Source organism: Emys orbicularis, chromosome 25, assembly GCF_028017835.1.
Source record: "Emys orbicularis isolate rEmyOrb1 chromosome 25, rEmyOrb1.hap1, whole genome shotgun sequence".
In the NCBI taxonomy this organism is placed as follows: domain Eukaryota; kingdom Metazoa; phylum Chordata; order Testudines; family Emydidae; genus Emys; species Emys orbicularis.
This window is the reverse complement of record NC_088707.1, coordinates 1,028,408-1,048,285: the sequence shown is the minus strand read 5'-3', so window position 1 is coordinate 1,048,285 and position 19,878 is coordinate 1,028,408. Positions and strand designations below refer to the sequence as shown.

At 52.4% G+C, this 19,878-nt stretch overlaps 2 protein-coding genes across 3 annotated transcripts; both read left to right on the top strand.

The window, feature by feature from the left end:
* The first annotated feature begins 343 nt into the window (after positions 1-343).
* On the top strand, positions 344-13,916 carry PSME3 (proteasome activator subunit 3). Of its 2 annotated transcripts, XM_065422586.1 has the most exons (11): positions 344-483; positions 4,087-4,119; positions 4,539-4,601; positions 5,028-5,132; positions 5,434-5,482; positions 6,038-6,150; positions 6,776-6,844; positions 7,494-7,561; positions 7,736-7,790; positions 9,970-10,056; positions 10,622-13,916. In XM_065422586.1, exons 1-11 carry the CDS (start codon positions 442-444, stop codon positions 10,700-10,702), a joined length of 765 nt encoding a protein of 254 aa, XP_065278658.1. In that variant the 5' UTR covers positions 344-441; the 3' UTR covers positions 10,703-13,916. The 2 variants fall into 2 exon arrangements, with proteins under 2 accessions (XP_065278658.1, XP_065278659.1); XM_065422587.1 differs by lacking the exons at positions 344-483; positions 4,087-4,119 and adding an exon at positions 4,316-4,357.
* Positions 13,917-17,056: 3,140 nt separating this feature from the next.
* Positions 17,057-19,122, top strand: LOC135894661 (amine oxidase [copper-containing] 3-like). The gene has a single exon (XM_065422799.1). It carries the CDS (start codon positions 17,057-17,059, stop codon positions 18,734-18,736), a length of 1,680 nt encoding a protein of 559 aa, XP_065278871.1. The 3' UTR covers positions 18,737-19,122.
* Positions 19,123-19,878: the final 756 nt, after the last annotated feature.

Here is a 19,878-nt window from a genome sequence, read left to right as displayed (position 1 = left end):
CTGGGCGCCCCCCCTTCCTGGCTGTTGCTGCCAGGTACCACGGCGGAGGCAGTCCCCTTGAGGGTCCTGGAAGATAAAACACACACTTTATAAGGGCGAATCAAAACGCCTGCTCCGCTAACCAACCAGGACCTACGGCTTCCAGTCTCGCGTCGGCGCCGGGGGCATGACGTCATGTGGGGGCCGGAAGTCGGGCGGGCGAGGTAAAGGCTGAGGCGGCCATTTTTATTCGCTCCCTCGCTGCTGCTCTGGGGCCCTGCTCCGCGTGCGGCGCATGCGCGCCGGGAAGAATGGTCACGTGGGGAAGGCTAGCTCACGGATTGGCGGCGGCTATTGTGAGGTCAGTTCCGGTGGCGGCGAAGCCGGTGGTTCGGACGGGCGCGAGTGAGACCCCGAGCGAGAGCGAGACAAGGGGGCGCCTGGCCCAGCCCCCCCCCCGCCATGGCCTCGTTGCTCAAGGTGGACCCGGAAGTGAAGCTAAAGGTAGCGATGCCCCGGGGGCCCCGCCCCTCCCCCACCCCACGTACCCTCCGGCCCGGATCCCGCCCACGGGCCCCTCCCCCCCCGTCCGGCCCGGATTCCGCCCCCACGTGTCCTCCCGGCCCGGCCCGGTCCCCTCCTGCGGCCGCCCCTTTCCCCCCCCACGGGTTTTCTCTTCATGCGGCTGCTGCCCCGACCCCCCCCCCCCCCCACGTGCCCCTCTTCGCCGGCCGCTGCCCGAGGAGCGGTGGAGGGATCGGGCGGGGGGCGTCGTTGACGCTGAAGCCTAACGATGACAGGTCAAACCTGCTGCTTTCCTCGTGTGGCCCCCAGTCACCGCAGCAACCCCCCCCCACCCCCCATGCCTGCAAATCCCCGCCCGCCTGCGGGGGGGCGAACCTCTCCTGGACCCTGATGCTTGGCAGTGTCCTCGCTGGCCTCAGCATGAGCAGACTAAGCAATTGCATAGGGCCCCGAGCAGCTCAGGGGGGCCCCCATTTGCTTTTTCTAGCATGTGTTGGGGCAGCGCAAAATATTCTTGCTTAGGGTCCCTAATGGACTAGCACCACCTCTGTCCCCAGCACTGCTGGACGCGGGCACCTGCAGCGTACATGGCCGTAAGATACAGCTTAGTTGGTGGCCAAATGACTAACCCCGGGGGAGGGGCTGATTGAGTGGCTGCATCCTTCTCGCTGTATCTCATTCAATGCTGACCTTCATCTTACTTGCCATGACTCTGCCTGAGAATTTCCAGCCTGCCAGTCGCCCCGAGCTTGGGTCCCGCTTTCCCTGCAGTGTACAGGTCCCTGAGGGATCTACACTTAAAAACTAGGCTGTGAAATGTTGTGCACTGAGTGCCGTAGTTAGGTCGATCTAACCCTCGGTGGAGATGCAGCATCAACCTAGCTACTTACCGCCTCTCTGAGAGCTGGATTAACAACATCAACAGAAAAACTTTTTCAGTCAAAGTAGAAAGTGTCCACACCACAATGTTATGGTGGCAGGGCTGCAGCGTAGATAGACCCTGAATATCAGGCTGCCCTGTTGCTCAGGCTGGGTGGCCATGTGCCTTCGCTTGCTACTTTTTGTTTTTGCTTAGTAGATAATGACAGCAGGTGTTAAATGTCTTGCTGCTTTGTCAAGGAATTCACTCCTCTGAGGAGCAGCCTGTTAGGTGAGATGCCTACAGTGTGGGAACACTTGCCTAAGCCTGGGGATTGGGGGAGAATGTTGGGGGGGGATTGTCACTGGGGTCACTTTTGTTGTAATTAACAGTCAGGTCTGTGGGGCCAGATGAACGACGCAGTTATTGTTTATTGCACCTCTCAGATGGTAGATTTGGGCTCTCATGCTGCACAGTCTGCTCTAGAATAGGTCTGAGTCTGGAAAACCCTTTGCCCGCTCCAAGTCATCCCCTTCAGCCAGGGCCGGCTCCAGGGTTTTGACGCCCCAAGCAGCGCAAAAAAACGTCGCGATCTGCGGCACTTCGGCGGCGGCGCTACCGCCGCTGCTTCATTCTTCGGAGCCGGACGTGCCGCCCCTCTCCGTTGGCCGCCCCAAGCACCTGCTTGCTGAGCTGGTGCCTGGAGCCGGCCCTGCATTCAGAGAGGCTTTAGATTGTTCTCTGAAATACTTGTAAGGGCACTGTCAATTTCAGATTTCACTCTGACTGCAATGTATTGCACCTTCTATTGTCAGAGCAACACCTCAGGTTATAAAAATGGAAATATTGGCATTTGTCCTAGTTTGTTTCCTTTGCTTGTTTGACTGTGCTTTGTGCATAGTTGGTAGCACCATTTCCCTGGTATAGTCAGGTTCCCTGTGTGGGGGTCAGTCATGTAGCAACATGAGAGTAAAATGTTTTTTAAAGAAATAAGAAAAGTGGTCGTCAACCCCCAAATTGGCAAGGGGCTGAAGTTCATGTGTAGGACCCCAAACTACTTGTATTTTAAATTGACTAGCCTTCAGGTTGGTGAGGCCCCTTTCAATAACCAGACTGCACTTGTCTTCAGATTCTTGCCCTAGCTGTTACTCTGCAGGCCTGTGGTTTTGAGCCAGGGAATGTTGAGTTTCCGGTTTTTTGATGGCAACCAACAAATCCTCTCACCATTGGGGAGCATGCCCACTTCTCTCCCCAGAGAAAGGGACTGAATTGATGGGACCCTTATGTGGGGTGAGAACAAGGGCAAAACATTTCAGTAACTGATAGCGTTTACTGCTATGGCAACCATGGGCTTCTTATGCAAATTATCAATTATTACCAGACCCTCCACCCCCTCAGTGAACAGTGAGAGCTCTCACTATCATTCAGACCTCAAGAGCAAAAGAAGTGTCCGGAGTAAGAATAAAAACCCACTTGGCCTAAAGCGAAGCAAAAGGAATACGTCTTGCAATGTGCATGCCTGTGAGGTGGTGCAATTTCTCTGTTCTTCCAGTGCCTCAGATAGGCAGCTGTTCCGCTGCATTTCTGCTTTATGATCAGTCAAGCCAGGCGTTAGGCATTTGACCAAGTCAGCTTAACAGCCAGATAAAGGAGAAGGGCTCGGCATAATTAGTCGTAACACTTGACAATGAGTATTCGGCTGGTGGTGGCCTCTGTTCCAGTCCAGGAGTGCTCCGCATAATGTGCATGTTTCTGAGGCTTCATGGGGACCTTCTGGAGTGCACTTTTTGCCTTGTCGATCTAACAGCAGCAACTTCAGCCTCTGGTTGTGCTTCGCCTGCACAGCAGCTTGCTGTGTTCTCCATCCCCAATGGTAGCAGTACAGGGATGGGGAATGTTAGACCTGCTGTCCCTGCACTGCCAGCATGGGCTCTGTTTACTGAGGTTGCTGAGTCTGACAAACAGGGATTTTCCCTGTCCTGGAGTAACCGCTTCTGCCTGGAATATCGAGTCTGGAGGCCTTTCAGCAGTTGGTAATAATGACATCCTATAAAGCTCTGTCGTCTTTCCCGTTGGCCACCCGCCCCTCTACAGTATCATTCTCACCCTGGGTCTCCATTGTAAAGGGGCCATTTACCCTATGCTGAGGCTCTGTGTGCTGCAGGGCAAACTGGACCTAAATTCTGCATCAAGGGCCCCAAATTCTGGGCACTTAGGAGACTCTGGGAGCTTCAGATACATTCTGAAAACAGGGTTTCTTATTGGATTCAATATGCCATGGCTAGGATGGTCAGGGAGTGGCCCCACTGCTTAATTTTAGGATAGAGTTCCATTTTTAATGCAGGCCTTGCATTTCCAGTTCTCACACTGTCCTCTTCATGCTTCCATGCAAGCCCATGAAGATGAGTAGGTCAGCTCACTCCTCTCCGCTATTGTTTGAGGCTGTCTGCAGACGGGCAAATGACCCTGGGTCATACCTCTCGTTCTGGTTTTCAGGCTAGCCCTCAGGAATGCAACAATGTACACCTCTAAGAGAGCTGGAATTTGGGGTCCAGCTCCGAGGCAGGGGATGAGTTCTGTAGCTGTGGAATGAATATGTAGGGCTTTACCTCTGGCCCAGTGCCTGGCACACCTGGGCTGCTAGATCAGGAAGAACTAAGGCTGGCTGTGAACTGTGCTGTTTGGGAGCAGTTATTCTGAACTGTTGTTTTCCTCTTTTCTAGGTTGACTCTTTCAGGGAGCGGATCACAAGTGAGGTAAGTGTTCTCGCCCATCTCCCCAGAATGGAACCTGGGGGCAGAGTGAATGCAATGTTGGGATCTAGCTTTCTGTTGGATTGTGCTATGATCTCTGAGGTGCAGCAGAACCTTTCTTTGCAGGCTCCTTGCTGGCACTCGGCACTTCAGTCACTTCCTGAGTGTGGCGAGTCTGTAGCCCTGTTGTTCTCCAGAGCCTTGGCAGAGTGGAGGGCTGCCAAGACTCCTCAGCCTTCAGGTGGGAGAGTTTGACTCCCTCTGAGTTCCCCCCCCCCCCCCGGCTTTGAACAGAGCTCTACACTTGGCCTTTTGCAGTAGCCTTGGTTTCCACAGTGTCCTTGCGTGCTGGCTAAGTGCAGAGGTGAGGGCAGCCTGAGGTGCTGCTCTCGTGTAACCATCTGCTGCTCTTTCTCATTCAGGCTGAAGATTTGGTGGCGAATTTTTTCCCAAAGAAGTTGTTAGAACTTGATGGGTTCCTTAAGGTAAGATATGTGCTGTTGCCTGCTTCCCCATTCACTTCAGTGTCCAGCATGCAATCCTGACCCTGGGGAGGGGTTGTCTTTAGTCAGAGCAGAGAGTAAAACAGAGGATAAAACGCTGAAAAGCAGTGTCCCAAACTTGCTTTATACCCATTTGAATGCCATTAGCCCATGACACTTGGCCCGGTGTCTCTTACGGACTGTGATAGTGTATGGATCCCATCAGATGGGCACTGGATAGAAACCTAACGGGTTCGGTCCCAAACTTACAATCCGTTTTCCTAGTCCTCTCAGTCCTATCTTCGTACCTGCCTCTGTTCTCGCTTGCCTGGTGGCTGGATGAAACCTGAGGTCTGGAATCTCCCATTTCCTGGCGATTAACATGACAAAAGTTGTTAGATTTGTATGTGACTTCTTGTTGTTTTCCAGGAGTCCATCCTGAATATTCATGATCTCACCCAGATCCACTCAGACATGAACCTTCCTGTCCCTGACCCGATCCTTCTCACTAACAGCCATGATGCACTGGACGGGGTAAGATTCCTCCCTTGGCTACGTTAATTAAACCTGCATGGCTTGCTGTGCATTCGGTTAGGCTGTTCCCTGTTAACGACAGGCCACAGCCGCCCGTGAGCATGTGAGAACTGGTCTCTTCAGCCCGTGGATCCTGGCTGGAGCTGGTGCTGTGTTTGCTCTGTAACCCATCCCCAGTTGGAGGGGGAAGGCTGCTCTGAAATCAGGACCCTCGAAGACGTTCTGTAAGGAATTTCCTCGCTGCTGTCGCGCTAAGTCCCGGGTGGTTGGGGAGTAAAACGTTTTGTTGTGTGTATTTTAGCCAAATATGAAAAAGAGGAAGCTGGAAGACTGTGAAGAGACCTTCCAGGGTAAGAGTCCCCAAGTCTCTGTGCTGCTGCCTGCCCGCTGAGCCAGCGCTCCGTGCCTAGGGGTATGAAACTGCACAAGCTCCGCCTGCCCTCTCCCGACTGCCACTGCCCTACCCAGGCCTGTCCGTCTTTCCTCTTACAAGCTGGGGCGTGTGACTGAGTCACGGAGGAGCCCACTAGTGGTTCTGCTGAGCAGAGCTTGGCCTCTCCCAAGAGACTGGAGTAGGGCTCATGAGAGCTGGCATGCTGCTGGAGGGAGCAGACTTAGAGCCGCATGACCCCTTCGTGGAAGGAGGGAGCTGCCAGGCCTCAGGCTGCATTGAAACAGAGGCAGCTCCTACGTGTGGCTCAGGGAGCTCCCTTTGCACCCTGTTTCTCCAGTTTGGGTTTCTTCCCGGGTCTTGTCTCTCTTCCCCTTCCCGTGTGGTAGTCTTTGTAATAGCCGGTTAAATATCCCTGTCCCCATGGCGATCCAGCGTGGTTAGAACACGTGCAGAGCTGGCGGTCTCTGATGTGAGATGCTGTGAATAACTGACCTTTCCCCTCTGGCGCTAGGTACCAAAGTGTTTGTGATGCCCAACGGGATGCTGAAGAGTAACCAGCAGCTAGTGGACATCATTGAAAAAGTGAAACCGGAGATCAGGCTGCTGATTGAGAAGTGCAACACGGTGGGTGTGGGCCTGAGCATGGGGCAGTACGGTGATCAGCCCCCAGACCCAGCTGTCCAAATTCCTTCCCCATAGCATCAGGGCTTCTCAGGGATCCATAAAGAGTGGACTGGGCCTCCATCCTACCCCTAGGATAAGGCAATGTAGGACTCCGCCCCTCCCCCGCTTCTCGTGGTCTCTGAAGAGGATGCTGCTCAAAGGGGCAGGTGCATTTCCCAAATGTGCTTGGAGCTGCCCTGACTCCAGCTCCTGAAGCGGGCGCTGTCACTGCAGCCCTCAGCTAGCTCCCTCCTGCCAGTCCTTTGCTTGGAAGGGCTTGCGGCTCTGTGACGTTGTACAGCACCAGGCACGCCTGTGGCAGATACTTGCTGAGTGGGGCTTCAGTAAAATCGAGGGACAGAACCCTCCCTTAATGCTTGGGTGGATGTCCTGGGTTCCCAGGAGAGGTCAAGGCATCAGGCCTTGTCCCCAGTCCCCGCATGAGCCAGGCCCTGAGACGGTCTTGGGATGAGCTGCTCGAGCGAGAGTTTCCGAGGGCTCCCAATAAGAGGTCCTGATTTAAAGGCAGGTCCCTCCAGTGCTGTCTGCACTCAGCCAGTCACAGGGTCATTTTGCGTCCCTCCAGGTCAAAATGTGGGTGCAGCTTCTGATTCCCAGGATAGAAGATGGAAACAACTTTGGCGTTTCTATTCAGGTAAGGCGACCCGTGGCCACATGGCTCCTTTATGTGCCACTGCCCCAGACACCAGGGCATCTTGGGCTCCTGAGGAGCCTTTCATTAGAGCCACCTGGCTCTGCCTCCAAAGGGCTCTCTTTGAGGGGTCGTTCGGCTAGGTTTGGTGTTGAAACCTGAATCCTGCCCGGGCATCTAAGAGGAGGGAGGGGCAGAGAGGGCCTAGGAGCCGTGCCATAGTTTTGCAAGACCCAGTAACGCTGAGCCATGTTTGAGGAAGGCTGTGTGCTCCACCCAGCACCCTAACCTGGCAGGATCAGGGTGGTTGTGTGAAGCTATTTGTATTGCTTTCTTCCCTGAATCGCCCAGGAACTTGTCTGCCTTGCTCAGACGATCAGCAGCCTAAATTTTTAGGGCTGTGTGGGGCTGGTGCAGGGGGTCATTATGGCCAGGAACTGCTGCTTCCTGCTGGCTCCTATGTTCCTGTAACCTTCGCTAACTGACTGAGGCTTGAGACCTGTGTCTGATTCTACCCTGACGAGTAGCTGTTGCAACTTTAAAGATGGCCAGAGTCTGAGCTGCTGGACCCTGGGTGGCTGCACACATGAGTGGGGTTGGAGTTTCTTGCTTCTGCTGTGAAGCTCACTCTGTGTCCGTGGCTCCCTTGCAGGAGGAGACGGTGGCTGAGCTGCGGACTGTGGAGAGTGAGGCAGCTTCGTATCTGGACCAGATTTCTAGGTAGGTGGGGGTGGGGAAGGGGTGGCTATGAGCAATCTTTGCTGGGTCCCTCTCTGGGGAGGCTGAGTGTTTTTGGGTAAGGACTTGAGCCCCGTGGCTAAGGCAAGGTCTGAGAACACTGCTTTGCTATTTTCTGACTATTTTTTAAATCTACCCTCTTCCCTTCCCTTCCAGATACTATATCACAAGGGCAAAGCTGGTTTCCAAAATAGCAAAATATCCTCATGTGGTAAGTGGAGCATCTCTTTGCTGAGCGTTTGGTGGGGTTGGAGAGAATTAATTGTCTTTCTTTTTCTGTGGATAGCCCTCTACTGGCTGTTTCTATCACTGACTCCCTTAAGCAGCAGCTTCCAGAGTCCTGTGGGGCCTGGGAGCCTGGAGGGTTGGCGGAGGGACCCTGTGGTGGCTAGGAGCCCTGGGAGGGGAGCCTGCAGGGCTGGAAGGATCTGGCTTCTCTCAAGGGAAAAGAAAACTCATAATAATAAATATAAATCAGAAGTTAGGAATTGTAGAAAATCGATAAGGGATGCAAAGAGACACAAGGAGAAATCTATGGCCAGTAGAGTAAAGGGCATTAATGGGGAGTTTTAAAATATATGAGGAACAAAAAGAACCCTCCAATGGTATTGGTCCATTACTAGATGGAGATGGTAGAATTACCAATAATAATGCAGAAAAGGTGAAAATGGTCACTAAATAATTCTGTTCCACATTTGGGGGGGGGAAAAACAGACCATACAGTCTCAGCGTATGGTGATAACACTATTTCCACTATACTAGTATCTCTGGAGGATGTTAAGCAGCTGTTAGTAAAGTGAGACATGTTTAAATCAGCAGGTCCAGATAACTTGCATCCAGGAGTTTTAAAAGAGCTGACTGAGGAGCTCGCTGGACTGTTAATGTTGATTTTTTTCAATCAGTCTTGGAGCACTGAGGAAGTTCCAGAAGACTGGAAGACAGCTAATGTTGTGCCAGTTTATACAGGGTGAATGGGAGTACCCGGGTAATAATAGGCCTGACAGCAATCCCAGGCAAGACAATGAGTGTCTGATAGGGGGTTTGATTACTAAAGAACTAAGGAAGACAATGTAACTGATGCATATCAACATGGTTTTATGGAAAACAGATTCTTTCAAACTAACTTGATACATTTTTTATAAAATTACAAGTTTGGTTAATAAATGTGATCGTGTTGATGTAATATACTCAGACTTCTGTAAGGTGTTTGACTTGGTACCACACGACATTTTGATTAAAAAACTAGAATGAGATAAAATTAACATGGCCCACATTAAATGGATTAAAAACCAGCTAACTGATAGGTCTCAAAATGTAATTGTAAATGGGGAATCGTCATTGAGCGAGTCTGTTTCCAGTGGGATCCTGCAGGGATCAGTTCTTGGCCCTGTGCTATTTAACATCTTTATCAATGACCTGGAAGAAAACATCAAATCATCAGTGATAAAGTTTGCAGTTGACAAAAATTGGGAGTGGTAAATAAAGAAGAGGACAGGTCACAGATTCAGAGCGATTTAGATTGCTTGGTAAACTGGGTGCAAGCAAACCATATCTGTTTTAATATGGATAAATGTACATCTGGGAACAAAGAATGTAGGGAAGCAGTGACTCAGAAAAAGATGTAGGGGTCATGGTGGATCAGCAGCTGAACCTGAGCTCCCGGTGTGATGCTGTGGCCAAAAGAGCTAATGTGATCCTAGGATGCATAAGCAAGGGGATTTTGGGTAGGAGCACAGAGGTGATTTTAACTCTGTGTTGGCACTGGTGCAACTGTTACCAGAATCCTGTCTCTAGTTGTGGGGTGTCCACAATTCAAGAAGGAGGTTGATAAATTGGAGAGGGCTCCGAGCAGAGCCGCGAGAATGATTAAAGGATTAGAAAACCTGCCTTATGGTGAGAGACTCAAAGAGCTCAATCTATTTAGTTTAACAAAGAGCAGGTTAAGGGGTGACTTGATCACAGTCTATAAGTACCTACCGGGGGGACCAATATTTGATACTGGGCTCTTCAGTCTAGCGGAGGAAGGTCTAACACGATCCAATGGCTGGAAGCTGAAGCCAGACAAATCCAGACTGGAAATAAGGTGTGTGTTGTTAACAGTGGGAGTAACTAACCACTGGAACAATTTCCCGAGGGTCGTGGTGGATTTTCCATCACTGTCAATTTTTAACTCAAGATTGGAGGTTTTCCTAAACTCTCAGCTGTAGGAATTATTTGGGGCAGGTCTCTGGCCTGTGCTGTACAGGGGGTCCGACTACATGATCACAACGGTCCCCTCGTGCCCTTGAATGCATGAGATTGAACAGGAGAGAGCCCCCTTGATGTTTGTAGAGGGAGGGGCAGCCTGGCGTTTAGGCTATTCACAGCCACGTTCTCCCTTCTCTGTGTAGGAGGATTATCGCCGCACGGTGACAGAAATTGATGAGAAGGAATACATTAGTCTGCGCTTAATCATCTCAGAGCTGAGGAATCAATATGTGAGTGAGAGTCGGGACCCCAGCTCATGCATTCCCCTGTGGAGAAGCACCCTTGGGATCCATCCCACCTCAGAGCCCTGAGAGGAAGCTGGCCTGGGCCTCTGCTTTCCCTTTGCTCTTAGCAAGCAGAGAGAGCGGCGACTCGCTGCCCTGGAGAGTCTGGTATTTCCCGCCTCTGTGCTGAGTGCTGGCACGTCCTGGGGCATGCAGTTCATTGCGCTCTTTGCCGGAACCTTCCGTCCCAACCTCTCCAGATGGCGTAGGCCAATCCTGGGCTCTGTTAACTAACTCGCTCTCATCGGTGGGGCTTGCAGTGGCCAAAACATGCCGGTCTCTTCAGAGTGCAGACAGGCAAGGCCTTGCCTAAGGTGCTTACTGCCTGACATGAGAGATGACGCGCTGCTTGAGGGCAAGGGCTGGTGAGGTGGGGAAGGGCCAAGGGGCTGTAACTAAGAGCAGCCATTACTCAGGTTAGGCCAGTGCTTATGGTGAGAGTGAAGTTAAGTCAAATCGTGGACGTCCCACTCTTGACATGCATCCATGGTCTTTCTCCTCCTCCTTCCAGGTCACTTTGCATGATATGATCCTTAAAAACATTGAGAAGATCAAGAGGCCTCGGAGCAGCAACGCTGAGACTCTCTACTAAGTGTCAACGTTTGAACTTGAGAACTGTTCAGTCAACTCAAAGACCGTCATTGCCTTGGTTTGTTACGTGACTATCGAGATGGGAAACTGGCTGGAAATAGTATTGCACTCTTAGTTAAACTCTAAAGAAACCCTCGCCTAGTTCTGTGATTGGTTTTGTTCAGGTCTCAGGAACTCTCCCTAATGTAGTAATTGGTATTGAGCAGGCCACTGCCATGGGACGGGAATGCTCCTTCAAGCCTTTCTTCCTACCTAGGTGGGAACTGGATGAGAGACCGAGCCCTAGGGTTCTCCCCCTCACCCCCATCTGTCAGCTGCAGGGTTTCCTTGGGGTCCCTGGGAATGGAGGAGATGCAGTGTCTTCAGCACTAGACTGAGTCCACAGAGTGTGTGCTGCCTGCGAGAAGCCAGCTGCTTCTCAGTGCCATCTGCGTGACCCCTCTGCTGCTAGTTGTCTTATGCTTGTTAACTGCAAGGCTGGGAGGAAGTACCCCTTTGGAGCAGGCGGCTCCCTTAGCCCAGGCTGCAGCCACGCTCAGCAAAGTGCCATGGAGAGATTGTTAGGTTTGAACAAGCCAGGAAAGAGCTATCTTACGTTCGATCCCACCCGGTTTGTCCCTCTCCCTTGTGAAATCAGCTAGATCAGTGCAGAGGTCTATGTGGAGCCCCTGTCACTAGAGCCGGTTGCCACCAGCCACGTCCCACTGGGCTGGCAGGTTCAGAGCCCGGGTAGCTTTCGCTCCTGTGTGTAGCTTTCCTCTTGGCTCTACCAGAGCAGTTTTCTTGGTTAAAACCAATGTTAATCTCTCACACATCTCCTTCGGCGTGAGGCATTTCTGTCCAGAATGAAGTTAGGGAGAGGCCTGAGCTCAAATTTTGAAGTCCTCATAGTCTCCACTGATGCTAAGGAATTAGCAGGTTGTGACGCACAGCCCCCTGCCGAGTGTACTGGGGGGCAGGGTTTGGCAGGCTGGCTGCAACGGCTGATCTTTTGGAATGAGGACGGCCAAAAGCAGCCACAGCAGATCAGTATCAAAACCTCAGCACCCCGTGAAAGGTACCTCGATTCCTTCTCCCGTGCCCAGGAGCTCCTCCCAGGCCATTGGAACGTTTCGTGGTCCATTGCAAACCCCATGGGAAACGGTCGGTTGCATGGTCAGTTTTTGTATGTGTGGGAAACGGGCTCATGACGCTGCAGGTTCCTTCTACATTTTCTTATTTATGGTATTTTTACTTCACACCCTCCTTCAGGGGAAAGCTGGGTCAGTTGGTCCTGGACCCCTATAGCTTCCATGGGTCTCACTGTCACACCTGTAACTTCTTGTGCAGTAGCCTTAGAGTTGTTAGTTGTGAGAAATGGAATGAACGTCCTCTCCTTCCCTCTTGCGTTCTGTTGCTTTTGTTTCTTCTTCTATGCTGAAGAGCCACGTTGTCTCTTGCTGGTTTCCCAGGGGTTGCTCTGAGCGTGGAGGGCCCCCTGCCCTTTCGATAGACTCCTTCGTTGTTGTTTGTAGTAAGTCCAATCTTCGTCTTCCCGTTAATAAATATTCAGTAACAAACCAACTGCGTCTTAGCTGCTGCCTGGGAGCAGCACCTTCACTGTGTGTTTCTTTGTACTGATTCCTTTTTATTTGTTGGACTGTTCAACTTTCCTTGCCAGATGAACGTATGTAAAACTTTTACCATGTCAAGAAATTAAAATACAGGTACTTTGAATTCTTAAGTGGGACCCTTGTGTGATGCTGCGTTGTCAGACATGCTCTGTCAGTGGCTAGGCCTCGCCTCTGTCCCAGTCTGGCCCTGCCTCTCTCACCTCCACTCGCTCCACCCTTGTACTATATCATCTCCTTTTCCTTCACCATTTCTCCAGACAGTCTGCTGCTGTGTGGAGCCCGGAGGTTCCATTAGCATCCAGCAACCTAGTACCAAGGCCCCATGTCCTTACACTGCCATTACTCACTTCTGCGTGGGGCGATTGGGAGTTGCTAGAATCATTTGGAATAAAATGGGGGCACTGGGGACCAGGGACTGGGATAAGGGAGCCTCCAACTCTAGGCAGCTGGTGCCTGGAGCGTTTTCCTTGGGCCATGGCTGCAGCTCTGTGTCTCCCACGTCAGGGTTGTCAGTCTCAGTGGTGAGGGCTGGATTGACTAGGCCCTGCTTGTGGGAGAAGCTTCACCGTGGCTGCCTGCTGTTTTAGGGCTAGAGAGCATGCTCCAGGGCTCTCACCTGGCCCCTTCCACTAGGCTGGAGACCAAGGGAGGAAAGATGCGGGCCAATTGCAAAGCTCAGCAGCAGTGCCCCTGGCTGGCAGAAGCTGCCACGCCATGGTTCTGTCATTCCACTTCCTGCTCCGAGTTCAAAGCTACTGTGGTCTCAGGATGCTGACCTTTTCTTTTCCTTTCCTCCCTTGTCTCGCATTTCTAGCTAGCAGCCCCATCCTGGGGCTAGAGACCTGCTCCTCTGCATTAGTCTGCATGCATGCTCCCTCCTACCTCCACCACATTCTCCAACGGCAACCGATGCTTTCCAAGCTCCCTCTCCCATGAGCTTGAGCTCTGAGGGAGGATTGAAATCTCCCCCTTAATGCTGTCTCTTGAGACCTTAGTGTCCTAGAGCCAGGCTCCCCCCTTGGTGAAAGGAACCTGCCACACACTCCACTTCAGTGTGGTGTCAGGTATTTGCAGTCCATGTAACCCCCTGGACTGGGTGAAGGGGGGACGTAGACAGTTGATGCTGAGGATCTGCGGTAGTTAAGGCTGCTTGATCTGAGCAGGAGTCTGTTCTGTACAGAAGCCATCCTCTCAAGAACACACGGAGGGGTTCCCCGTCTGGAGCCAACGGCCACTAGATGATGCTCTTGCTCCAGCCACCGAACAGTGGTGCGCCCAGCCCTGAGCAGCTGGCGCCTATGCGAGCACACTGGATCTCATCACAAATCTTAGGAACCACTGAGGAATGTGAGAAACGGCTTCTGGAGAGAGTCTGAGTTTCCTGCTCCCCATGAGGCCCCCTCCAGGACTCTGCTCCCTGTGGTGTGGGAAATGCCAAAGGCCTACTCAGGCCAGGCCCCCTTCGCAACAGGAGCAAAGGACTGTGGCTTAAAATAAAATTCCCTTGTTTGTTGTGAGGCCGCAGGAGCTGGGGGTCAGCGTGGGCTGACGCTGAAAGAACCTGACTGTGAAAAGCACCCGCTCTTCACTACCACAGAAAGAAGCGTTGGTGAGTCTTAGGAGGGACCGGGCTGCTTGTGTCAGAGCTGGAGCAGCTTCCTGGGCGTTCACCCTTGAGCTTGGAGTAGCTGTTTTGCTGTGCTCACAAGGAAGCTGGTAACATGTTGCTAGGGCCTGAACTGATGAGTGTGGGGGGGAAATATCCCAGGTTACCTAGGTGAGTGCCCATCAAAGGGCAACAAGGCACAGCAGCCAGTTGCCCCATCCCTGCAGACAATATAATGAGGGTGAATGAGCATCAAGCAAACTTACTTTGACATTTAAAATGATGTAACTAGCGGCCAGGTGAAAATGGGAGCAAGGAACGTAAACCTCCCTGCAGCCGGAGTTCTGCCTGCAAGTAGACAGGCCCAGCCAGCTCCCGGGGAGTCGAGTAATGTGCTCCCTGTCCAGGTGGCTGGCATTCTGGTGCTGCCGCTGGCTGGCTTTGGGTTTGGTTCCAATACATTGCAGAGATGGATTGTGCAGCTGTACTTGTTGTGTGAGCTGCACAGTCTGCTCTCCTCAGAACAACACAAAACTCTTCCCTTCTCACTCCTTCAGGGGGGCAGGGAGAGGTGGGCAATTTACCAAACCCAGGATGTAGCAATAGGTGGTTCCAAAAAGGAATTAACTAGCTAAAATAAACCTCAGCAGGAAGTGAATTCTCTGGGGCAGGGCTGCGAGAAGTTCCGTACTGCGGCTGGATAGGACGTGTAGAACGGGATACATGCTCTGAAACGGAATAAACAAGTTGTGTTGCTGCTAGTAAGAAGACTGGATACTTTCTACGTTCCGAGTTAGCTAGCTGCTGGAGGTGTTCTCTTAGTTGAGACAAAACCAAGGCCTTTAGCACTTGTGCTTCTTAAAGAACCCAGCTCACTTTTCGTAAGAGTCAGAGTGTTTGCACAGGTGTCCCGGCTGTGCTGCTGTTCAGTTCATTTCATTTGCTTCCTGAAATTTCCCTTGCAGTTTGAAATGGATTCAGGTTTGTTCTCCACTTATTCTGAAAATGGCCTGCAGTGGGGGGCTGCTGTCATTCTGGAGAACTTTATTAAATGCTTTCAGATCCCTCAGCTGGAAAAGTGCCACAGAAGTAGACGGTATCAAGTACTGCACGTTTAGACTGTGCGCTGCACTGGGACATCCTCGGGCACACACACAGGCTTGAAACTCGGGGGAGCAGTAGCAGAGAAGAACAAATTCCCTCCACGTTGGCCGTATCCTTCCTCACCAATAGGCTGCTCATTAGCGTGGGTTGGTTGGTTTTTACTGTGGGGTAACTAGTGAGCTTAGATCTATATCGAAACACACCGAACAAATCCCAATCCTTTGTGTTCAGGCCATCCTGAAGCTCCCTCCGCGCTGGATCCAGGCGGGTGTAAAGCTTCTCCACCTTTCTTTAAGCACTCGCTGTCACTTAGCAAAGCGCTGTGTTTGCAGCCTGGGCCTGGCTTTAGACTGCTTAGAGGAGATGTAAACTGTCATTGCATCGCTCTTAGCCGGCTGCTGTACGTGCCACTCCTGGATTGTCTCCTCCCTGGGTTCATGTTGTCTGCAGGGGTGATACTAGCGAGTCCGACAGAATGGAAGATGCATGTTTCTGGGGTAGCCATGTGTCCAATTCTCCTGCCAACAGGCCTTGTGGTGAATGGTGACCGCAGCGGATCCTGCCCTCGCCACAGCGCTAGACTAGCTGCCAAGGACTCAGAAATGACATGAGTCCGCTTGTGTCTGTCTTCAGGCCAGAGAAGGCTGCTGGGATGATGTAGGTACTTTGTCGAGAGCAGCACTGGCTAAATGCTTCTCCATAGGGCAGGGAGATGGGTCCAAACCCAAGGTGAGGGAAGCTGTAATGGAAGAAGTAAAGGTGGAACTGCCTGAGGAGGAAGCAACCTGCCCCCAGCAGGAAAGAGTGAGTGTTGCCTGCAGGAGAAGGGAGGCAGGGGTGAGGCAAGGTTGGCAGCAGGAATGGAAACTTGCTTTGATTCTTGGTTTCCTTGTGTGTTCAGCACAGGCTGGAGATCCGGCAGGGCTTGTGCGCCCCAAATCTCTGCTCTCTGCAGAGCAGTCTCAGGCTGCTGTCTGTGTCTCACCAGCACATTGTGACACCCGCGCCTTTCTGGAGGTTCAGGGAGACCAAGGAAAACAGTAACTTATTAAAATGAGTCCGGAAAAGTCATGCTAACCTGTGGGAGTTCCAATAGGAGGCTGCCAGCGCCATGCTCAGTCCAGGGAAAATGTGCCTTCTATTTTCCCTGAACCCGCCCCTCCGGTACCAAGCTGGTCACCAGTGTGTGGCCAGGCAGCCTGGGGAGAGGGATGAGCACATGGTGGAATCCAGGGACTCCTGTGTGCTAACCCTGGCTCTGCCTCTCCTGGTGCCCTGCAGGAAGTCATCGCCTCTCGCCCCACGAAGCAGGGCTAATAATGACCCTGAGTCATCTCATGGGAGTGTGACCAAGATTGGCTAATGACAGGCTGTGCAGAGGCATGATGCTGGTGCTAATTAGTAATTGTGATTTGGGTGCTGAGACGAAGGCCCTAAACGACCTGACTGGGGCTGCCCCATCCCTTTGGCTATTACATAGCTGGGCATGTTCCTCCACACAGGACCTGCTGCTGGAGGTCAAACTGGGAACCAAAACCACACGGCCAGGACGTGTGTGTGGAAGGAAGGAGCCTGGGAAATTAGGGAAACTCAGTGAAATGCAAAGAGGTGAAATTCTAAGCTGTGGTGGTGAAATCTCCACTCTCACAGGCTGGTAATGTGCCCACCTCCATTCCCTAACCTGATGCTGACAACACCATCCCAGCCCTCATGGGAACCTAAGCAAACTGGCCAAACTAAAAAAAGCGACATAATGATGTGAAATTTGTCTTATGAGTCACTGGCCCTGCGGCTCCAGTAGTTTTCCTAATGCAGTGCTCTTGGAGGCCCACAGAGCGTGCTGGATGGGCTGGGAGCAAAGACCTTCCCTTTCTAGTCCCCACAAATTTCAGATCTCCTCCCCCAGCCTCTCTCCACCTTTCATGTTTCCTGTACTAACCATCCAGCCACAGTCCAAACAGGCTGACGGCAGCCGCTCTGGCAGCTGCTGTAAAGCTCCAGGAGTCTCCTCTGCCTTCGTGGCTGCAGCAACATGAACCTGAAAACTGTCCTCATCCTCCTGGTCCTGGCGCTAGCCACAATCTTCGCTTTGGTTTGTGTGTTGCTGACGAGAGGAGTAAAACCAGCCAGCTGTGAGCCGCAGAGCCTGAGCAGCCAGGGGGGAGAGCACAGTGACCAGAGCCTGGTCTTCGCTGATCTGACGCCGGAAGAAATGGGGCAAGTGGTGAGGTACCTGCAGCGCAGCCTTGGGGTGCCATTGGTAGACGCCTATAATGCAAACCCCTCCGATAACTGCATTTACTACATCGATGTGCAGCTCCCCACCAAGGCAGAGGTGCTGGGGTTCTTGGATCGTGGGGGCAGGCGACCCCCCCGGCAGGCGCTGGCTGTGGTGTATTTTGGAAACCAACCAGATCCGAATGTCACGGAGTACGTGGTGGGTCCCCTGCCCAAGCCAACAACTCACCAGGACATCACGGTGCAGAAGTACGGAGGGAAGCTGCCGTATCACCGCAGACCGGTGCTGGATGCTGAGTACAAGCTGATTGCTGGCTATTTACGGAGGACGGCATTTCCCACAGCTCTAACCTTCCTGAATCAAGTATTTGGTTATGATGGAACTAATTTAGCAGCTATGACCACAGCCCCCCGGGGGTTCCAGTCCGGAGACCGCAACACCTGGTGTGCTCTGTTCCACAACGTGAGCGGCTACTTCCTGCACCCGGTGGGGCTGGAGGTGCTGGTTGATCACAGCAGCCTGGACGTCTCCCAATGGCGGGTGAGAAAAGTGTTCTATAACGGCCAGTACTACGGGGACTTGGTGCAGCTGGAGAGCGAGTTCAAGCAGGGCCGTGTCAAAGTGGACCCAGTTACGAGAGCCCCACCCGACGGGGGATTCTCTTCCATGCAGCCCCGAGCAGCCCCCAGGGCTCCGTTCCCTCTGCAGTACGAGCCGCATGGGCCCCGCTACAGTGTCCGAAACAACCAAGTCGTCTCCCAGGCCTGGAGCTTTGCCTTTGGGGTGAACGTGAACACGGGGATGCGTCTCTTTGACATCAGATTTAAGGGGGAGAGGATTGTCTATGAAATCAGTGTCCAGGATGCTATATCTGTCTATGGGTCCAACTGTCCTGGAGGGATGTCAACCAGGTACATGGATGGGAGCTTTGGCATCGGGAGATTCACGTACCCGTTAGTCCGGGGGGTTGATTGCCCCTATTCAGCCACCTACGTAGACACACACTACTTAGCTCAATCCCCAAACCCTAGAATTAATAAAAACTCCATCTGCATTTTTGAGCAGAACTCTGGGTCTCCTCTGAGGCGCCATTACTCCAACTTGCAGTCCCTGTACTACGGGGGTCTGACCAACTCTGCTCTGGTCCTTCGGTCAGTTGCCACTCTGGGCAACTATGACTACGTCTGGGACTTCATCTTCTACCAGAACGGAGCGATCGAGGCCAAAGTCCAAGCCACAGGCTATCTGAGTTCGTCCTTTCTGTATGGTGACGGTCTGGACTATGGCAATAGGGTTGGGGATCACACCCTGGGGACGGTACACACCCATTCCATCAATTATAAAGTGGACTTGGACGTTGGAGGTAGGTCTCTTGGTGATGTTTCTTTCTCTCTCCTGTGCCTCTCACTTATTACGTGCTACAGGCAGTCCTCGGACTTAGGACACAATTGGTTCCTGAAAATTGCGTCGTAAGTCGAAACGTCCTAACTCGGAACCGCAATCCACTCTATTGCGGGACCGAGCATCCTAAAGTTGAAACTAATTGTCGTAAGTCGAATCAGGGTGTCAATTCAGAAACGTAAGTGCTGTTCGTTGTAAGTCGAAGGTGGTAAAGTCGAGGACTGCCTGTATGCTGTAGAACTGCAGGAGTGGGGGCTGCCCCAAGATGCAGAACTCTTGCAGATGGCCAGCAGCAGCTTCCCTGGTCACTTTCTTACCCTTAGAGCTCTTTGCAACGTTATTTATTGACTTATTCAAATTAAGAGTCAGGGAACGTCACAAACCCCAGGAGCCATGCGAATCCCAGCAAGAGACAGCTGGTGCGGGGAAAACGGGCAAGGTAGCAGTTTGGAAATGTGTGTCTTTTTCTTACACCCGTCAGTTGCCAGGCTTAGGCTTGGTCTACACTTACCCCCCAATTCGAACTAAGGTACGCAACTTCAGCTACGTGAATAACGTAGCTGAAGTTCGAAGTACCTTAGTTCGAACTTACCTCGGTCCACACGCGGCAGGCAGGCTCCCCCGTCGAAGCCGCGGTACTCCTCTCGTCTAGCTGGAGTACCGCAGTCGACGGCGATCACTTCCTGGTTCGACTTATCGCGTCCAGACAAGACGCGATAAGTCGAACCCAGAACTTCGATTCCCAGCCGCCGAACTAGCGGCTGGGTGTAGACATACCCATAGGGTGGGAGCCAGGGTCTTGCTAGTTCTAACCGCTGCCTCTCCCTGTGACCTTGGGGTTGTCACCGTTCCCCAGCGTGCCTCAGTTTCCCCAGTGTAAAGCAGGGATACCAGCGACTGTGGATTAGCTGATTAGCTTGTGCAGTGCTAAGCATGTACTGATCTCTGGGAACGTTTGTGGTTCAGGTCCCAAGACTCGGACCCCAAACTGGCCTCCTTGCGGCTGCGGAATTCCTCTTGCTTCGACGCAGCCAGGCATGTTTTCCAGCGGCAGTTATTTGAGAGTTATATAACGTCCTACACTCCAGGGTGGTTTGGTGCGACTGCGCGCGCCATCTGCTGGCTGAAACAATTGGTGTCGTCTAAGGCTTGGTCTACACTTACCCCCCAAGTCGAAGTAAGGTACGCAAATTCAGCTACGTGAATAACGTAGC